The 21,862-nt window shown below is 41.7% G+C and overlaps 1 protein-coding gene across 1 annotated transcript in view; it reads right to left on the bottom strand.

The window, feature by feature from the left end:
- Positions 1-17,297, bottom strand: part of LOC119165398 (venom metalloproteinase antarease TserMP_A) — a 28,627-nt gene extending 11,330 nt beyond the window's left edge. The window contains exons 1-8 of the mRNA XM_075871753.1: positions 17,090-17,297; positions 13,815-13,978; positions 13,635-13,724; positions 12,021-12,147; positions 11,902-11,955; positions 11,688-11,821; positions 11,013-11,084; positions 7,206-7,348 (exon numbers count right to left, since the gene is read on the bottom strand). Of these exons, the coding sequence (XP_075727868.1) occupies positions 7,206-7,348; positions 11,013-11,084; positions 11,688-11,821; positions 11,902-11,955; positions 12,021-12,147; positions 13,635-13,724; positions 13,815-13,978; positions 17,090-17,180 (875 nt within the window). The 5' untranslated portion in view covers positions 17,181-17,297. The remainder of the gene's footprint in view (positions 1-7,205; positions 7,349-11,012; positions 11,085-11,687; positions 11,822-11,901; positions 11,956-12,020; positions 12,148-13,634; positions 13,725-13,814; positions 13,979-17,089) is intronic.
- Positions 17,298-21,862: the final 4,565 nt, after the last annotated feature.

Genomic DNA, 21,862 nt, shown 5'->3' with positions numbered 1-21,862 from the left:
AGTATAGAAACTTCACGTATGAGTAATCTTAAAGTACAACAAAATATTCGAGCCCTCGTGACATATATCAATAATTTCTTATGTAACAATAACTGCGTCGCATACGAAGTTATGAGACGCAACATTGTCTTGAAAAATTTCTGCGAATGTCAATGTGTACCCACGTGTTGCTCCCAAAGATAATTTATTGAAAAAGAGCTGATCATAAAAGCAAGTTTGCAGGAAGCCGCTGCTAGTGCCGAGTTTTAAAGTGAAGTTCAATAGTCGGTGAAAGGGCCATCGCCTAAAATTTGGGTGCATGATTTGGTCTAGACTACGCGACGAAGGCTTTCGATTTTTAAATTTTTATTCTGCGACCGCCAAATTTTCGGTTGTTGCAGAATAACAATTAAAAAATTGAAAGCTGTCGATACCTCATCAAGCGTGACAGGGCGCGTCAGGGGCAGCAGCGGCGTCAACACCAGCGATGAAAAAGTGATCATCATGCGATGACGGCACCCTATGGATACATTACGACTTTCACAGTTGGCCCAAATCTGTTACTGATAATGGTTTAATCATGACGTCACTATGACTTCACATCACGTGACTTCACATGATTACGTAATTCCTTTCAATCGTCGCTTCGTCAAAAGTTGGCGGATCACGGAGGTGGTGCGAAATCAGGAGACATGAAAAAATTTCACATCATCTCTCCCTGCCGGCAACCTTGGTTGGATGTGAAAGCATCATGGGGGTGCGCACCCAATTGCACATGCCGAGCCCCCGTTTCTTCCACAGAAGTTGCCCGCCGACGTTGACGTTTACGTTCTCTTTCCCTGGCCCGAAGTTTTCGGTCCGCTTGCCGACGCTGACGTGTACGTACGGCTTCCCGAGCCTTCCTCTGTTCCGTGGTGGTGGCGCTCGCTGCAACTATCGGGGCTTCAGGGGGAGCTTATGGCGGAGCAGGAGCCGTGAATAGAACTCCGAAAACAGCGCGGAGCGTCGCGTGAGCGAAAAGAGGTTACCGCCAGCCTATTAGAGCAAATGAAGGGCAACCATTGAAAAGAACGTGAAGGGTGGACCAAGCTTGAGCAGCGGGTAAAGGAGCTGATGGCGCTTTGCCCCGGCTTCAAGCGGTGTGATGCGGAAGGCGTGGGTGGCAGAGAAGGTGACAGGCGCGAAAGAACAAGCGAGAAGGGAGGTCAGGGGGCCGCAGTGTCTGGCAACAGCATGGAGGCTCCGAGAATATACAGCTCGGTGGCGCGGCAGTCTTCGAGCAGGGCAGGAACACAGGGCACACGGCAGAGAGAGAAACAGGTGAAGCAAACAGGGGCCCCATCACAATCAGGAAGCCAGTGATTGGAGCGTAGGAGGGTCCTAGTGGTGGGGGACTCTAACGTGGCCAGGGTTAGGGATGGCGTCTTCACGGCAGTGAAGCAAGATGGGAGAGTGAGCGTGGAGGCCCAGTCAGGAAAGAGCATGGTAGATGCACTGGCCAAAGCTCAGGAGGTTGTAGAGGATTGCATGGAGGGCAAAAATTTCGTCATTATTCATGCTGGGCTCATTGATGTGTTGAAGAGCAAGGTTAAGAACCTTCAAAGACAGTTAGAGGATGGGATGCGTAAGCTCCGAGAAGCCTCTGGGAGTGTGCATATGACCATATGCGCAGCCCCAGAGGTCTGGGGGCAGTCTCGTGCGATCGAAAGGAGGGTAGTGGAGGCCAACTGTGTGATCAAGGGTATGAGCCGGCAACTCGGATACAGTGTAATGTAAGTGAACCAAGACGTGTACGAGCCCGGCACTCGCCCCTTCGCACAGGATAGAATTCACTAAAGTGGTGCGACGGGCTGGAGGGTCGGTAATAGGATGGGTCGTCAAGCCACAGCTTTTGTAGGGGGACCGAGAGCCCTGAGGCCAACAGTGTAGCCAAAGACGGTTCTAAAGGGGCACAGATATTCAAGCCACATGGAGTCTGTGAGAGAAGAAATCGATGGAAGCACAAGGGCCGAGCTAAGTCAGAAATAGGCTATATACATGCAGGCTGGCAGTAATAGGTTATAGTGCGAAGAGATAGAACAGCAGTTGAGGCATGAGGATCTGATCGTATATGGGGTTGTGGAGACACATCTTCGGGACATGGAGCAACCACTTGCAATACAGACTACGTATGGGAATCTTGCAATAGAAGAGGAGGCAGCAAAAAGGGGGGTGGATATGGTGCATTCATACATGAAAGTATGGGTTGGCAAAGAGTCATGCAGGGATGCATGGAACATTTATGGTTAAAAGGGAAAGTAGCTGGGCAGATGGCACTCTTTGGTTTGGTGTACTTGTGGACGGGAGCAAAAGCCAGAGAGAAAAAGCAGGTAATGGTGTTGTGTATAACAAAATACAAAAACGAATTAGGAGGATAGGGTGAGATAATTATACAAGGAGATATGAATGCGCCCATAGAAGATATAGATGGGTATACTGACCCAACAGGCAAAATGATCATGGATATGTGTGAAAGGCATGATTTTATCATTTGCAACACTACTGAGAAGTGTGAAGGATTAATAACATGGGAGGTAGGAAGGCTGCAGTCGACGATAGATTATGCACTGATATCACAAAGGATGTATGATGAGCTCAGGGCAATGCACATAGATGACTGTGGCTCTAGAAGTCTGGGTAGTAATCACAAACCTATCAAGCTAAATTCTGGAAGAGCAGTGAAAGTGTGAAGGAGACAATATCAGCAACTACAGGAAAATTTTTATTCAGAAAGGCAAATTGAAATAGCTACTGAACAAATTGAAAAACTAATCACTGATGATAAAAAAACAGGTGAATATACACGAATCTAATTAGACTGTTTAAGCTAGAGCTTGCTAGGGCACGTGATAAGTCACCCAGGAAAAGAAGACAGAAACCCAAGAATTAATTGGTGGGATGAGGAAGTTAAGAGAGCCATAGCAAAACGTCAGCAAGCCTGTAGGGTACACAGACATGCTAAGCAGTGGAGTGAACCAACAGATGACGTTGAAAGAAAATGGGACATAATTCTAAGCTGTAGAAGAGAAGTATCCCTTCTGATCAAAGAAAAGATTAGAGGAAAGGGGGCTCAGTGGCAGGCAGAAGTACATAAAAAGGATATTAAAGGTACATAAAAAGTACATAAAAAGTCAGAGGCCAAATTAGAGAGAAGTGGACTTGGCTCCAACCGCTGTTTCGTCAAACAAAGAAAACTCATTGAACAGGCGCTATCAGCATTCATGTACGCAGATAATATAGTGCGAATGGCCAACAACAAGGAAGATTTGTGAAGATTGATGGACATCTGCGGTAATGAGGGAGATAGGTAAGATTTCAGATTCAGTGAGGAAAATAAGCAATCATGATTTTTAATGATAATCAAGTTAGTGAGCTTAGAATACAAGAGGTCACGCAAAAGATAACAAATAAATACAAATATCGGGGCGTATGGATAAGCAATGGGACCAAGTACCTAAGGGAACACGAAATATATACGTAGCAACTAAAGGTAATAGGAGTGCAGCAGTGATGAAAAATATGGCACTTTGGAATTACAATAGGTATGATGTTGTGGGAAGAATATGGAAAGGGGTCGTGGTTCCTGGTCTGACTTTCGGCAAGGCGGTCTTGTGCATGAGATCAGAAGTTCAACGAAGATTAGAAATTAAGCAACGTGGAATTAGTAGGCTCGCTTTAGGAGCTCATGGGAATACACCAAATCAGGAAGTACATTGTGATATGAGATGGACCTCATTTGAGGGCAGGGAAGCTAGCAGCAAGATAAAATTTGAGAAGCGATTGAGAGAAATGGAGAAGGAGCGTGGGGCTAGGAAGGTTTTCAGCTATTTTTACATAAAGAGTGTCGATACAAAATGGAGAAAGCGGACCAGAAAATTGACTGGTAAATACTTAGAAAACAGCGCGGGACCAAACCAAAAAGAACTGTCGGTTAAGAAGAAGGGGAATGAAACAGAGACTGAAATGTGGAGAATCGGCATGATTAGGAAGTCCGTACTACATATTCTTTGAACCTTTAAGCAGGAAATTGACAAGGAAAGGATCTATGATAATACTCGGGGTAGTTCTCTACTATTTAAGGCCAGGAAGAGAGTACTGCGAACCACGACATATAGGGCCAAATAGGAAGGGGTAGACACGGTACGCAGCGCATGAGAAGAGGAGGAGGAAACTACCAAACCCCTGATAATGTTCTGAAGGGCTTCACCCTACAGTTCAGGATGATGGCGCAGAGGTTTTCAAAGCACTGTGGTTTAGGGACAGGGAGGATAAAACAGACTTTAAGCGGGTAGAAATAAATAGAAGGAGGTTATCTGATTGGTAGCTAAAGTCAAGGCTCGAGTTAAAATTAAACCATTCACTGCAAAGTGCCTGTCCTCAACATCACTATTTGAAGGAAAAAGAGAAAAGATAAATCAAGTTGTTGGTTCACTAAGTATTACGGCTAGGCGAATTTAGCCGCCACCCGATCTAAAGGGTACAGCTACATCAATCTATCCATCAATCCATCCATTCGACGTTGACATTGTTCGTTGCCTTTCGCGCACCACTGACTAGAGAGAGAGACTGACAGAAGCACAGCGAGCACGTGCCTTATTCTGCACCTCGACACTTTCGTGCTTACCAGCGTACCTTTAGAGCGATAATGAAAGATAGTTATATGCAAAGGTTTTCTGCGCCAGGGAGAGGAGGAGAGTGCACACCTGCGCAAAAGAGGGTAATGAGGGAGAGTTTCGCATGCACACTATGGCTGTGGACGCCGCAGCCATAGTGTAATAAACAGTGCTCCGAGCATAGAATTTCGCATTAAACCTTCGAATTCCTCCGATTCCGAACGCAGTGTAAACAAAAACGGGTGCTGAAGGTCCTCCAGCTTGATTACTGTATTCGAATAGAGAAAAGTGATTTCGCCATGCCATTCTTTTGGTTCAATGTATAAGAAATCGGCTTAGTTCTCCCCCATGTGCGACCTCAGATGATTGATAAAATTCACTCCACCAGCCCCGGAAAGCACGTCACAATTTAAAGCAAAAAAAAACTTTGTAGATATCGTGGTTATTGACCAACCTCGTAATTATATATTTGTGTCTTTTATGATTTGAAGCTTGCAACTGTAAAGCAATGAAGGGGCTGCAGATTTTTTAGCGATAAAACAGAATGGCTAAACGACTTCGACACGTTCATGCTTGAGTGTACACGTGATTTATTTTATACTTTGTCTTTTTAAAAAAGCCAAGCAGCTTATGAATCAGTCCTTCTCTCTGTCCCTCCATATCCGCGACTGACGATGGCTATGACGCTCATGACGATGAGAAATTGTGTTCCAGACCACACATTCTGTCCCTGCCATCATGGCACAGCACATGCAAGGTACCCACTATACGCTATGACGGTCACGATGACTCTGATGACGCTGATGATCACGGGGAATACTAGCTTGTGCCGTGTTTGACGCCTAGGCCATTTTGTGTCGTATATGCTGTACGATGAATTTCGTACGACTGAAAAAAACCGACAAAAGAACGTGTCCGAACCTTGTATGTACCAACTTCAGACTACTTTCAATACCACAAAGCCGTAATAATGAAGGCAAAAAGAAATTCACAACTCAACATAACAAGCTAATTATGACCAATAAACATTGCTACTGTATACATCACCTTGCCGATCAATTAGGTGCATCAGTGGTCAATGTCTAGGGTGATTTTCGGTAAGAACGAACGAACCCACTGCTTTCACTACTCATCATTATTCAATTTGTGGATATGCTGGGATTTAATTTACCTTCTCTACTTTCTCCTTCCTGTCCTTTGCGGTACCCGAACCCCTTCTCCGGTGCAGCGTGAGAAGCGTGGTAAACCGAAAAAATTCTTCCGATAAATCTCTCTGCCTATCGCTTAAGCTTGCTGTCTCTCTCTCGTTTTGCTAAGAAGTGTTATAAACTCGCTCCGCGGCCAGCCCGACACAGTCTTACTCTAACGAAATATCACTGGTGATGCTTCCGCATACATGTAGCGTTATGGAAACCAAATAGGACGAAGGTTCGGAAATAGAGCGAGAAGTGACTACAACCGAGTTCATCCAAGTGTGTGTTTTAACAGCCAAGCTGTCTTGGTCAAGCGCCATTCTGCAGTCTGTGAAGGATAAGTGTAATCATCGAGGGCCAACGCGCGCTCTTTTCATCTCCTTCTTTCTCTTAGTACTCTTAAGCTTCGATTACTGAATTTTCGCTCCAATTTCTGCAGCGTCCGATTGTGATAACTCTGATATATAAAAGAAAATGGTGAAAGACGCATAAAAAAAGAGATATTCTCGGCAAACTAAATTTTTAATGGCGCTGGATTTGAACCTACGTACCCACGATTCGAAGACAAGGATCGTAACCACTTGGATATCCATGCATGGTAGCACAGTATAAGATAGCGTTGTAGGGTTTAGTATGGCAAGGTGGTCGGAACGGCAAATGTTATAATGACAAGAAGAGAATGAATGAGACAAAGAGAAAGCATATCATATCAGGAAAGACAGAAATAGAGACAATCACAGAAATGCTGTGTTAATGTTTTACGGGTACTGAGTAGAATATGCCATCATGCAAGCGATGTGCTTTTTTTCCGAAATTTTCAATAAAGAGAAAAGCTAATTTATTAATTTGTTACTTTAAAAATTCCAATTAAATCTTAAAGAACAAAAAAAAAACAGGTACACGCATATAAGCAACACATGGGGTGACAAGACGAAAAATGTTTTTACATTCTTGTAGGCAATGTTTTAATATGTTGCCTTTTATGTAATCTGCAACTACTTTGAAGAGCGTGTCCAGTGGTCACGCGTGCGATCCTGGACGCGGCGGTCACATTTCAATGGAGGTGAAATGTCGGAGGGATTATACCGAGTCCTGTCACTCCATGAACACTACATGGTCGAAATTTCCGAAGGCCGTCACAATGGCGTCTCTCAGCATCATATCGTACTTATTGGACGTGAAACGCCAGATTTTGTTATATTAGCCCAACTTGCTACTGCTAATCTGCTCACGTATGATGATTGAGAGAATTGACACCTAATGTGCAGTCAATTTAACTGGCTAAGCGCACAAACACATTTATATAGATGTAGTCAAATTTCGATGCTGCCATAGTGCGAGCTACTCGCACTTCCGAAAGAAGTACATATGGGAAGCTTACCCAGTTATAAGATAAACGAGGTCAGCTTTCTCGTACACCTGACTGTTTTGCGTTATGTATGTTTGAAACGAAGCAAGCGTTCCCTGTGAGTGAACAAATCTCTGGTCCGCAGTCACTCTTCGTAGAAACTGCTCCTGCTCCATCTAAAAATATAAGAGAAAGCCAAACTTGACCTGCGAGCAACGAACGATATTTAAGAAATGTACAACACAGTAGACTAAAAAATGATAATTTTAGCTTGCGTTAATGGTACCTGTATTGTTCAAAAACACTCGTATACTTAATGTACAAAAGTGTTATAGCAGTAAAATTAGTATTGTTGTTGAATACACAAATATTTACGGCAATAAAAGATTTTAATGATTCAATATGCTATGGCCTCCATTTAGTGAAGTTCAAATGCGAGCTGCTTATATTTCAAGAATATAGGCACTTACTGAAGAAAACCCTTTATGTCTACCGAGACTATGAAACACAAAAGCCTACCGTTTGGAATCTCCTGTTAGCAATATTTACGTAAACCGCCCACGAGAGCGTCTAGCAGCAAGCAAAGTCATAGGACAGATATACGTAGATAAGTTGATTATTAATCCACTGTATTATTATTTTCTATATTTAGATCATTGGTTTGTGTTGTAATGTCGCCCAGAAGCACTTATTTCTTAGCAAACGCAACCTAAGCGCAAGAAAAAAAAACACCTCCTAATACAGAAAGGCCTGTGAGTTCAGCACTTATCTCTACACATTTCCAAAATATTGCAACCAATTTGTCTCCCGTAAAGCACAATTTATGCTTCACCATTCAGAAAAAAACTACTATTTGACGGCAATTGCACGAAAAAATGCGCTCAAATAAGTTTTATGCATTGACTCCAGTCTCTAGGTCCTCAATGCAACTATTGAGCGGTCGACTGTTTCCTTCAGCTGCAACAGTTCATTTCTTGGCACTGAAGCTTTCTCAGGGGTGATAAATACGTGTACCAAGAATTAGCTGTGGCAGAAGTGTTAGGTGAGGGCAGCTAGCGCATCGCAACTCATGTCGACGGAGCAAGCTGGGTTCAGATGATTACTGTGGGAGGCGCTGAAAAAAGAGTTCACACAAATATAAAAGATGGCTCTCGATTGAGGAATGTCCCACAAGTAACTTGAACATCCACTATTGTTGTTGTGACAGTGATGGGTCATCTGGTTCCCCGGGCACTAACTGGTAAGCCTATTGTCAGAAAGTTTGCGGCTGTCTCCTGTTGCGGCTGAAGGCGTATACTACGTGGAGCTTATCTGCAGCATGGGTGATGTCCTAGGGTGGCGTGGCGGGCAGAAGATTGCTCCCTGTGGCTTAAAGTGCCGCAGATGAAAACGCTCTTTTACTTGCGTAAGCCAAACTCGGCGATTTTGGGGCCAAAATCTTCAAAGCTTACGCTCTGCGGTGATCACAGCAGCCGTAATAGTGGCGTCGCCTCATATACAGGAGTAGCAGCAGCGGAGGGTGTGACTACTGATTGAAAAAAAATGTTAATATTCTGAGTAATGAAATCCCAGGTGCTCGGTTTTCCGAAGGCTAGAATTACACAAGTTTGATTGATTGATATGTGGGGTTTAACGTCCCAAAACCACTATATGATTATGAGAGACGCCGTAGTGGAGGGCTCCGGAAATTTAGGCCACCTGGGGTTCTTTAACGTGCACCCAAATCTGAGCACACGGGCCTACAACATTTCCGCCTCCATCGGAAATGCAGCCGCCGCAGCCGGGATTCGAACCCGCGCCCTGCGGGTCAGCAGCCGAGTACCTTAGCCACTAGACCACCGCGGCGGGGTAGAATTACACAAGTTTAATGCCTGGAAACGGGAATTAATTCACTTTATACACAAGAAAGCGGTGGTTAGCGGCGCCTGGGCATTACGACCATTGTCATTTCTCGCCTTGTCGGGCATGGCGATCTTTTCTCCGAAGGAAGCCTGTTTTTATAGTGTAAATAGCATCGCCTTGAGGTAATATTTCGCTTATATTGCAAAAGAGTACTGTGGAATTACGCCGCATAATTAACAGAAACTCTGCTTCATCTTCAGTTTAGAACGCTTTCTCAAACCCATCGAAATGTGATCAAAAAACCCCTATAAACGTTTCCTGCGCATCAATAGAGGCAGGGTGTGAAATCACTTGATGACACTAGCCTGTATAGGAAAATTTTTAACCGCACAACTTGCTGCTATTTGCGCGATTTCTGTTGGGATCGCTGATAGTGACCATCCGTTATCGAGATCATTTATCAAGAACATAGCTTGACGCATGCTAAGTAACAATTTGAACAAGGATTCTGTTCATATTCATTTTCTTTTCCCGCTTCTAACAGTCGGTAATCTTCAGTATCTATTATTCTCTGCGCTAGATTTAACCATTAGCAATAATTTTCTAGAATCATTGTTGTTGATTGATTTATTGATTGATTTGTGGGATTTAACGTCCCAAAAGCACTATATGATTATGAGAGACGCTGTAGTGGAGGGCTCCGGAAATTTGGACCACCCGGGTTTCTTTAACGTGCACCCAAATCTGAGCACACGGGCCTACAACATTTCCGCCTCCAACGGAGATGCAGCCGCTGCAGCCAGTATTCGAACCCGCGCCCTGCGGGTCAGCAGCCGAGTACCTTAGCCACTAGACCACCGCGGCGGGGCAGAATCATCGTTGTTGGTAACACCACTTTTTTTTCTACGAAGCAACGTTAGCTTCAGAACATTTGTCATGATAATAGGGGGCCACAATTTTATGCCTTCTGAGGGTGCAATAATAATTTAATGAATATCAGGCAGGTGTACTGACCTCTATACAGGGCGTCCCACATAACTTGAGCCAAGAATTTGAAAGTAAAAGGCACTTAAGAGCGAATTGAACCAAACGCATACTGCTCGCTCTAGCCTGTAGGTACTCAGACTATTGCTTAGTTCTATCCATACTAATAAAATAATGATTCTTAATTACCTAATTTTAATTATGGGCTAGAAAATCAAAATATGAACACTGAGATGTAAAGTACCTGCAGAAACCACCGACTAAATTGCGTCCTGTACGATACGTCTCGCGCTGTTAATTTTTTGAAGTTGCAAAGAAAGCCCGCAAAATTGATAAAGAAGCTGTGTGACAGACCGCGAGCGCAAAGTTATAGTGCTGCTATAGGCTTTCTTTACAACGCGAAAAAAATAACAGCGCGAGACGTATCGTGCAGGACACAATTTATTCGGTGGTTTCTGCAAGTACTATACACCTCAGTGTTCATATTTTGGGTTTCTATCCCATAATTAAAAAAAAACAGTAATTAGGAATTAATATTATTTATTGGGTAGAAATAAAAAATAGCCTGAGTACCTACAGGTTAGTGCAAGTAGTACGCGCCTAATTCAATTCGCCACAAAAGTGTCTTTCCCTTTCAAATTCTTGGGTCAAGTTATGTGGAGCACCCTGTATAAAAACCGCTACTGAAGCCACTCCATGCGTTCTAACTAAAAACATCCCATCAATAGTGAAAAAAAAAAGAATGTAACGTGTGCGAATACATCAGTGAAGTCAGACATAGGCTGGTGGGCTGTGCCACGACTCTCGCTGACCAAGATGACAAATGGCTTTAATGGCCAAAGATAGGGCAAAGCTCTCCATATCAAGATCTACTGCGGGCTGCCCAAAAGATCCACGATAATGCCATAAGGCTTGGCCTGGCGGTACTGAAGTGGATGCGACCTACCTCGCTATCAACAGACCGGGCTACAAGACCCTGATAAGGATTTGTGCTTGAATAAGTTAATATCTTACAGTTGTGACTTCTAGTCCAACCAGTCGGTGTTTCACTTTAGGATCGGTAATCCCCAAGTATTTGAGATTCATCTGAAAAAAAGATACACAGTTACGGGTTTCAAGTAAAAATGAAAGTAATCATCAGGTAAAACAGCGCGATAACAATTAAAACAGCGCATACAAGTAAACTTTCCTGTTCTACAAACTTACAGTCTATGACGACATGAACAATACACAGTAAGTTTTAAGTTTGGAAGGATGTTCACTGTTCATTTTCTAGAATATAATTTACGAATCGTAAGTAAAGATTCTTTTTACTTCAACGTGTTGTTTTATTTCAAAAGTTCTACCAGGAATGTTCTCTTCTGATCAACAAGAATATAGAACTAAGAGAAATTTACGCTATTGTTTAAAAGAATTAATAAGAAACAATTTTCAGCGACTTGTAAACGTGTGCAAATCATAACTTTACGTTGAATACTCCATAGAGACAAATATTACAATGCAGAAATATTCCTGTCAGTGCTCCCATCAACAAAAGATTCAGGTATAATGAATATCTTCTGTAAAAAAAACTCTTGCTGGCTCAAAATTATGGTAAATGCTTTCAAAGTTCTATTTAAAACAAATGAAGATGGTGACGCGTAATCAAACTCCACCCGCGCATACTGCTGCGCGAGGTTGCTTACTTACAGCATTTACTGATACGGAGACGTATTTAATAATGTCAGCGGTACTATTGAACACCGCTGCAAAGGCAGAGTCCACAACGACAAAAAGTTCAGGATATACGATGTCAGCTGAACGTTCTGTCACGTGCATGGTATCTGAAACATACATTCGCATAATATGAGCTGTCAGAAGCGTGTCATAAGGTGAAAATAATTTTGAAGTGAGAAGGACGTACCATTTTTGTTCAGAGCACGGGTCAGACTTAATGTATGCTTAGACGTAGTGAAATCTGTAAGAGAAACATAAATTGGCGCTCTTGATGATTCAAAAGCTAGTTGATTCAGTGATCCTTACCATAGTCTTCATTGTAATTTGATATGTCATCTGGCATTTCAATAAGTATGTGCGCCATACGGCCGTCTTCACTGCGTTCGTGTGTCTGGAGTGGCACGATACGCATCCTTGCGTTGATCATGCCTTCCTGCAAATACAGAAAGAAATATTCTTGTTCTATGCGCCAAACATTTTGTGTGGCGAACCTTTCTTTCCTGGAAGCAATATCTGTTGTTTCCGACATTCTCCGATTGATGCAATTTATACAGCAAACTGGGAATCAATCGTGAAGTGTTGAGTGCCATCAAAACATTTGTAACTTGCTATAGTTAGTAAACAGCGAAATTGACACGAGACTTGACGCTTTACCAACGTAATTACTGATGTCAGCAGCATCGATGAAAACAGAGGACAACATGCACACCAGACACGGCAGTTATCTTTGTCATCTTCCGTAGGGAGAATAGCACGCTCGGAATGTGCTAGCTACATCGCAGTACTAGAAATCATGCCATTAGCTACTTTCCAAATAGTAATCTGCGAGCGTCAATGCAGAGCAATGCATGCTCGATGATGATGCTATCATAAGCATGTGAGTTCGCCTTGAAGAGGGGAAGGCAGCCGGACGTTCGTTGCAGCTCCCTTTCCCTAATACGTTAATGCATGAGGCAGACTTTTCACTCCTCCTTTTTAAGAGACTAGGTGTGGTGGATTGGTCATAACCTGCACAACCTCTCCTTCTTCCCCCCCCCCTCCAAGCGCCTACATCTACGTAGAGTTGGCTATGGTTTTTCAAAGAGTTTTAGCTGCAAAACACCTAGCATTCAATTCACAAGGGATGGCTTTCAGCACTGACAGTTCACTAAAAAAACATACAGTACCTGCGATTAAACTCACATAATTCAGGGCTCCTAAAATTCTTCATAGGAGTGTATAAACTCTACATGCAATTGCATTCAGTGTTATTTTTTTTTTCAAAAAAAAAGCAGTAACGTACTTTACGGTTTATGCATTATCGAAAACGTCTTTTGCCACAGAGAGCACGGTTGTTGGGAATAATGAAATATTTCTGCCTTAAGTTGAATAATAAGAGCTCAAATGGCTTTGCGTCGGAACATAATGACGTAATGCTCTATAAAAAATTACTTCTTCCATTGACCGACTAGAATGCACTACATCCTGCATTAGCAGATGTACAGTACAACTTAGGAAAACATGATCACTCAATTTATCAAAATGCTAAGGCTCATATCTATATATTTGCGTGCCCAAAGCGCCTCAAATAGCGTCTCCATTTGAAAATGACAAATAGGTCAACAAATACGCATTTACAACAGCCCCGGCTTCAAGACTGAGCTTCAGGTATTGTAAGCAACTGTGTGCTAAAAAGAAACATTTAAATTTTTTGGCATCGGTTTGTTCACTTCCAGTCATCATAAAAAACATCTATTTAGTTTACCGAAGAGCATGAAAACGAACGACAGACTACCAAATATTTCTTTGAAATTAATGCATAATATTTTGAGTTAGAACGAAGCAAACTGGTCATAAATGCGTTGTGAAACTTCGTCAGCTCATCTGTCTTGATATCACCTACGCAATTTTAGCTTTGTAAGTAGAAAATATTTTCCTGACCACTTTAACGCCACTTTCTTCAGACAGAATAACGGACGCCATCGCAGTTTCATCGTGGTAAAGATCACCTTCCAGATAAGGTCCACTCATCTGAAAGAATCAACAGAGCAAGAAGCTTTCGAAGTGCTGTTCCAGATAAATAATGCCTGTTCTCAAAGTGCTTTTCTGTTTCGTACTTACATATGTGTGCGTGGGTACACCATCCGTGTACGTCCGCACCAGTACCTCTCTCGCGAAAACAGAGCTCTTCTGAAGTCGAAGTAATATGTCATCGGATATCTTCAGGAGGCGGCCCCCATCGGCTTCTCGGCTCCGAAATAACTCTGGATACACAATGGGTCGCTCTGTAATGGCCAGCAAAAACTCCATGTAGAGTCATTTTTGTCATTTCACCAAGATAACTACTTACAATACATGCTACATAATACGTTAAAAAGTTTGTAAAGAATTTTCGCGTACCAAGAAGTCACTCTTTACTCACTACCTAGTGATTTCCCATTGCTGAACAGTTCAAGCCTAAAAAAGCGCAGAACACCTAATCTTTGACGTATCTTTCGGGAATCAATCAACAAATAATGGCTGATCCATCTTGCGTATGGTACGACACCGCAGCCCTGGAGCGTAATATTAGAGTTTTTCGTTATCTCTCGCAAAGAAAAGTATTGTAAGTCCCTGGCAACAATCAGAATATGCGTCTCTTGTACCAAAGTGCACCACTTGCTAGTGAATGGATCAGTAGGGAAGATTGAATTAGTTTAAAAGCGGTCTGTATCACACAAAATCCTCTTTCGACGTAGATAATATCAACATCATAGCTCCAAAGTACTAAACCTTAAAACTATACAAAAATATAGTTAAACTAAGACAAAGACCAACAAATGCAGCGCGTAATTCACTGACTTCCATCTTGTCGATGCTCTCTACTTGTACAGGATTCTTTAGCTAGAAAGATATACTCGTCATATTTCTGTGAAGAGACCAACATGCAATCTGTATTGCTATTTTTATTATGAATTCTAGCAATATGATGACGTCAGACATAACTCTCTTTGATTCATTCCACAAATTCTCTACAATATTTATCAATTTTACTTGTTTCAACCATTTATAGTTGCTATCCCAGTCTCTTCTATTGAATACCATCTCAATTTTTGCAGTTCAATCTGCCGTTCAAAAACAAAAAAAATGTCATTTGCCTTTAGTATACCTTCAATTATCAAATGGGCGGCTACGAATTTTCTTTGTGGGCGTTACATGGGCCCTCAGTTCTTTTGAACAACCGGAGTGATTTATGTCTTATAATCATATGTATGCCCGTATGGCGTGGCTGCATATAGACCTATACTATTTTGTATCAGAATGACGTGATGGGCTTTTTGGTAATCGACTTGTATTCTTGCGCCACCCTCGCTGTTTTCTGAATGGAGCTTTTCTTGGCAAACTAAAGACTTTTTGAGGGTTCCTATCTATCTATCTATCTATCTATCTATCTATCTATCTATCTATCTATCTATCTATCTATCTATCTATCTATCTATCTATCTATCTATCTATCTATCTATCTATCTATCTATCTATCTATCTATCTATCTATCCAGCCGCCCAGTGATCACCCCCGTAACTTGGTCTAGACCAATATTTCGTTGGGAGAGCAAAAGTGTTTAACAAATATGACTGCCTGGTCACGTCATGAAAACTCACAGTTTCCCCACAACGGGGAACCATTAAAGCTATTGGGAAAAATGCGAAAGTCACACGAAAAACCAGAAGCAGCTCAATACTTCTTGCGGGCTGCTGAAGCGCAAAGTAGGATGTTCGACTAGAACGCGCAGGTATACACAGGGTAAGCGGGAAGTAACAACGATGACGGTTCTTACGCCTTCGTGTGTTCAAGCAGCGCGCTGCAAGTGTCAGCAACACAGAAACTGACACTTTTAGGTAATTATTTTTTTTTAATTGGGTCACGTGGAATGACCAATCCGAGTCCCCTGAAACACTGTGGAGGCTGACGCACGCCAGGTTGTCTAGAGGTTCCGCAGTTCGACAAAGAGGCTCACTATTCCTGTTCGCACGTAGGTATGGCCCGAAGCCGAGCTCCTTCTTGAGGGCAATTGTCCCCTTAGAACACTTCAAAAATGAACTTCGTTGAGTGACTGACTGGCCAATTACACACTACAAGAGAGAAGTCCTACGTTCCTTTCGCTTTCTCTAATGTATAAAGTGGGATCCAATCACGAACCACTTCATGACACTGTTGTTGTATATTTGCCCAAATTCCGAACATCACTCTCTTCACTGCCTTGGGAAACGCAATTTGTGGTTTCTATGGCCTAGCTTTGGCTTTTATAGTTCTCCATGAGCTATCCCAGTTATATTACGTAGCGCTTCGGTTAGTTTTTTTTGCACTGCAACAAAATATAGGTTCATTTATGGGAAACATATATGTTCATTTTCTTCAGTTTTCGTGTGTACTTATTAATGTTGAAATAGCTTGAATTTAGTTATGGGTGTTTAATTTCCACATTACGGTATTAAGCTTATGTCCATATACCATATCTGTCATAATCAACCCTTAACTTCTTTTTAGTGAAATTTATATCTGTGTGACATTGATTTCGAAGTTTTATAGTAAAAATACCAGACAAGTCATGATGAATGACTGATAAAATATTGTTGAGTTGTTAAGTTTTAAGCAAAACTGCAAACATTAAGAAAAAGTGTTCTTTATTATTATGTAACTGTGTTAATAACACCCCCGATAAGCTTCACTGACTGACCTCAAACTCAGCTGTAAGCTGCATCAGCCACCGGAGGTTCTCAGTAAACTCCACTCTGATGCAGATACCCCTGAACAAAAAAAAAAGTTGTCAATGGTGCACTTAACTAATTTACATAATTTTGCTCATATGTCACATCATAAGTTACCGAGGCCAAATAAGGAATATCTAAATGAGAAGTTAATAGATTGAGTACCCCACGCTAAAACAAAAAAATTATTATTCAGTTGTAAGTGGTGGTTTTCTGTAACCATGGCCCCCATTATTTCATGTTCCCTCACCATCGTGTTCATTAGCCTGCCACATCTCACCTACAGGATTAACCCCAGCCAATCTAGCGCGAAATAATTTGAGTGTATGTGTAAGAATCTCGCAATGTTTTCACCCTCCTGAATATTTCCCGTCATTGGTCATGCGGGCTATTTTTAGTACCCAGCTATACGTTCTAATTGATCACATTTCATTTGCACTTATGGTAATGTTGCAGACGCACTTCCCTTTTTTTGTTCATTCCTCTTAATATGCAGTAGAATATCATACAGCCTTACCTCTTGCCCTATAACACAACTCCTTCTTTTTCACCACGTGTCTACTTCTCTTTATAATTAATTCTCAATGTAAACAAAAGATGTGCGAGAAAAATTCATAAAAGCGATATGTGTTGCTATGATTGCCTACCGTTTTCTGGCTTGACAGCTGTGACAACAATCGAAAGGAAAGCAACCAGGAAGTAGGTTTGGTCACTAACTTGCTCAACTTGCTTTTGCATTTTGTTTTAAATAAACATGTGATACTGTGCACCATTACAATCCACACAACTCGGGCTGTCGTAGGAGTTTTTGAGAGGTAACACTAGCGAACGTTGAGAGTTCTGTTGTTATTTGTGTTTTCGCTTGCGACAATAACAGAAATGGTACCAAGGTCCTCAAAATGCGTCCCCTGTCTTTCAAAGAAGCGTGTATGCACTTTAGGATGCCATTTAGAGGTTTGTCTAGAAAAGTGACCGTTAAACTGTCGTCAAGTAACGGGGCCACTTGAAGTTGTGTGAAAAAGCGTGCCATTTGAGTCATAGCAGGAGTGGTCGAGATGAACACACTGACAAAAGGCCGCAAGCTGGCTCGATAATCAAATTTGAAGAGCGAAACACGACATTTTTCGGTTATTGGTGCACGACCAACGCAGATCGGCTACGCTGAACATATCACAAATAGTACTAGTGCTACAGTAATGCATACGAAGATGGTGACGCATCATTGCGAAAAACAACTGAAACTGGCGCAAGTTGAGTAAATTTCTCGCTAACTCAGAAAAAGCAGCCGTAACAATTAATTACTTATAACATTAAAATTTAGGTGCCTTCTACAATGCGCTCCCGTGACCAAACATTCGATGAGTAAGTAGCATTCGCTAGGAATAACAGAGCTGAGCTAGTAGTTAAGTATTTAGTTTTAAGTTTTAAGTTAAGCTTGTAGTTAAGTATTTAGACAAGGGGCTAAGGATTACACACTATACAGAATTCAAGACATAAGAAACTCTAACTAACAAGTGAAGAGACGTACAACACCCGCCGAGGTGATCTAGTGGTAAGCCACACGGCTGCTGACCCGCAAGTCGAGGGATGTAAATCCGGCCGCGGCACCCACATTTTTGATGAAGGTGAAGGTCCGTGTGCCCATGTGCTTAGATTTAGGTTCACGTTGAAAAACATAAGTTTGCTGAAATTTCTGGAGCCCTCCACTACATGGTCTCTCATAATCATGTCTTGGCTTTGGGACTTTAGTTAGCGACAAAATTAAGAGATGCCTAATAACGGAAAAAATAAATGGCACACCAATTATCTGCCTGATTCCACGCGATAAGGGAGCCTAATTCCTGCACCAGCACTATTATTGATATGTCATATCTTAATAATTCAACGCATTTTCTCATTCTTATGCACATGTGAAACTATGTATTCCTCGAACTACAGCGTGCACCTAAGCTCACGAGAAAGCAGATATGAATTAGAAGGGGGGACTCAACTAAGTGATCTATCATGTTTCATTCATTTCTGGCAAGTGCAGCAGCCCATCTATACTAAGTAGAATAGGCGGCAGCTGAAACAGAACTGATAAGCCACACATGTGCCAAAAAAGTGAAGCTGTAAATGCGTTTTCGAATCAAACAACGGTCTGGTTCGCGTCCTTTATTCGCTCATTTTTTTTTCTCAGCAGTGGCACAAATCTTACCTAACTTCTCGGCAGCAGTATGAACAACATTACCGTCGTATCTACTTCCTATTTTCGTTAGACTGTGAGGTACGCAATGAATAGAAGATATACCTACGAGACATTTTTTCCGCCGCTTTTTGCAACCCTGCTCAGAATTAACGTAACAGATTTCTTTAAACGATCAGTGACTATGGCTACTCGTAACAACATATATGTTGTTACAAGTGGCCGAGAGAGAAAAGAGAGTGGGGCAAAAAAAGACACGCAACGTGTGTGTCAAGGCTGTAACTAATTTTGTGGTCATACAAAAAATTGCTGTCGCTAATTTTTTTTCTAAGAATCACAAGACATGTGGACCGAAAATATACGTACATGCAGAAACAATCAACTCACTGTACAAAAACATAATTTCACCACGTTTAATAGCATCCGGCGCCATCTAAGCCACAGGCCCAGTTTTTGTAATTTTATTTGAAGCTATACAAAAGCCATTTCAACACACCGAATGACAACTTCTAACAGTCGTCGAGTGGGACTGTCCTCCCCTGGTGGTCGTTCAGAAGCTGACATTTATTTTGCAAATGTGTGATTTTATACGAAAGGTTAGCTGCGCGTTTTTCACTGAGTTTGTAACTGTGAGCTTGCGCGTTGGTTCTTTCCTGTATTCGCTTTGCTTTGTCAGATGTTATTTATTCCGCTTCTATCTGAAATAAAGTTTATTTGCGAGTCAGCACTGCAGTTTGTCTTTCTTTCCTGTGCCTGTTTTCTTTTTGTTGTCGCTGTTATATTTGTTTAGGACGGAAATGGCCCAAATCGCCAAATTGTCCCTTCTGTTGAGACATATATATATATATATATATATATATATATATATATATATCTATATATATATATATATATATATATATATATATATATATATATATATATATATATATATATATGGTAATTTATTGTTGGTAATAGTTGGTAATTTTTTCATCCACTTTTCTTTCTTATTTATATTCCATTGATTTTAATAACTTCCCCTGTACATTCCTTGGCATTACTGTCTGTTATATCTCATTAATACTGTGTTAAAAACACGGAAAAACGAGCCCTTAGGTATACACTTCTTTCCCTTATATATATATATATATATATATATATATATATATATATATATATATATATATATATATATATATATATATATAGGTGCCATGCCAAGTGTACCAGACACGGCGGTCGACCATCGCCGATTCTGACGATCAAATTTACACCCTTTCTTTTCCGTATACCCCATGGAGTATTGCGGTCAAACATTGTTGCTCAAAAATTTTTCTCAAAACCGGGGCGCTCCTTCCAAGTTCGCTTGCGTTTGCCAAAATGTGCCCAGTGAAAAAAATGATATAAACTCTATAATTTGTGAAATTTCGAAACAGTGCTTGAGCTACTAAAGGTTTTTATTGTTGTGCTACTGAAGCATTATGAAATTTTTGCGTTGAGCTAGCAGTTAGGCCTTTTCTAAATCCATAAAAATCATAAATTTTGCCAATTTTATTATGTTAGCTGGAACTCTCTCCTAACAATCCTAATACTATTATGATTTTAGGAAAGATTACTATTTTACAAAAATATTTTGGGGCAAAGTAGACCCTGAATATTTTCGGAACAGTTTTTAAAAAGGCAGAAATATGCGATTTCCCCATATATGAGCGATTTTTTTTGTACTGATACGAATAAAGGAAAAATTTTAGCGACGCGGCGTTTGAATAACCACTTTATGTTCAAGTAATGGAGAAAGTATAATCAATTTATTTTGTGTTTTAAGAAAAAAACAATTTTTGGAGTTGGCTTTCAGAATGCTTTTTGCGTTCTTTTGTTGCCACTGCACCACAAAGCACGTGGTCACCCTTTCGGTCAACACTAATCACAGGAAGCGACAAGGTGTGAGAAGTATGTAAGTGGCTTATGAATGGTCAAAAGTCTTGTTGTTTTGATGTCAAGGCCATGAGCCTTCAGCCGCATTACAATGTGAGCTCGCTTGGCGTGCCCATTGCGAAGTATTGAAGCAGAACAGCAGGTAGTATTATCATTGGCACATTGTGGTACAGGGCTATCTGCACTACTAGATCCAGAGACAGAGACAAATAAAGCAGATTGTGTACACTTTCACTTACGTACAGTGGTTGTGCAGACTGCCGAGTAGCACAATGTGCCGCTTAAGCATAACAACCAAGAGTGAAAACCAGCGCGCATTCTCTGGCATATTCTTTAACTGCGCCGTCGATGCTAGTAAGTGTCATCCTACATTCCTTCTCACCATCGCTCACAGACGGCGGCACTATTGCGATTGCTGACAGAAAGCACCGTGTGAGTGAACTATCGCATTGTGCACAGTGTACAGTGTAAAGAAAACACTGTGCTAAACAGTTCTAACTGTTAGCTTTCACGTACATCACCATGCGTCGCAGAGTGAAAGGTTGGCATACTCCATGGTCTTGTCCGAATATGTTGTCGTGCCTTTTTTCCTTACTGTCGTTGTGCGCTTCTTCACTTTTTAGGCGTTTGTGGTGTCCCCACTCTCTCATGTTCATGCTTGCACACCCTGTATTTCTCAGAACAACATTTGGTCATTACTACGAAGTGCTTTCCCACTTTGTTATCGCACAAAGCAATCACATCATGTTACGAAATAAAGTACTGCTTGGTGCTTTATATAAACCTCAAACGGTTCCTAATGGACATCTATTTTGAAGGTGAACGGTGGCTATTGAGCCATTTGTCACATTTTCTTTCAAATTCGAATTTATTTTTTGGTCGGACTATGTCAGGCGTCCGTCGGGATCCGTCCACAGCCCTCTTCCAAGGCAACAGCTTCGGGCACGCACGTTTTTAGCAGCCGGAGCTCCCACCATGTCACGCTTCCACGTTGGCAGCTGTCGGCAACAGATGCGTGCGCGCGCGAGCTTATCCTCGCCCCTAACAATTTGGAGCTCCCACCTCCTTGGCTTGAACGTGACTTGCCATTTCCTCAATGTCGTGCGTTCGAAACGCGTTTGTAGCATTTGTGCTGCCAGTTTGTGTAGCGTCCTAGAGGCGAGGCTCCTTAAGCCGTCGGTCATTCGTCCGCGATGTACGTAGTAGTAGTCATCATCGTCGTAGTAGTAGCCACCTCCACAGCCTGACTAGAGTAGCGACACGTGTGCACTGACTGGAATTGAGGAGGAAACCCATGCTCAATAATTATAAATAGAAG

Source organism: Rhipicephalus microplus, chromosome 8 (assembly GCF_043290135.1).
Source record: "Rhipicephalus microplus isolate Deutch F79 chromosome 8, USDA_Rmic, whole genome shotgun sequence".
Lineage (NCBI taxonomy): Eukaryota > Metazoa > Arthropoda > Arachnida > Ixodida > Ixodidae > Rhipicephalus > Rhipicephalus microplus.
The sequence above is the reverse complement of the archived record's forward strand: the minus strand, read 5'-3'. Positions and strand labels throughout refer to the sequence as shown.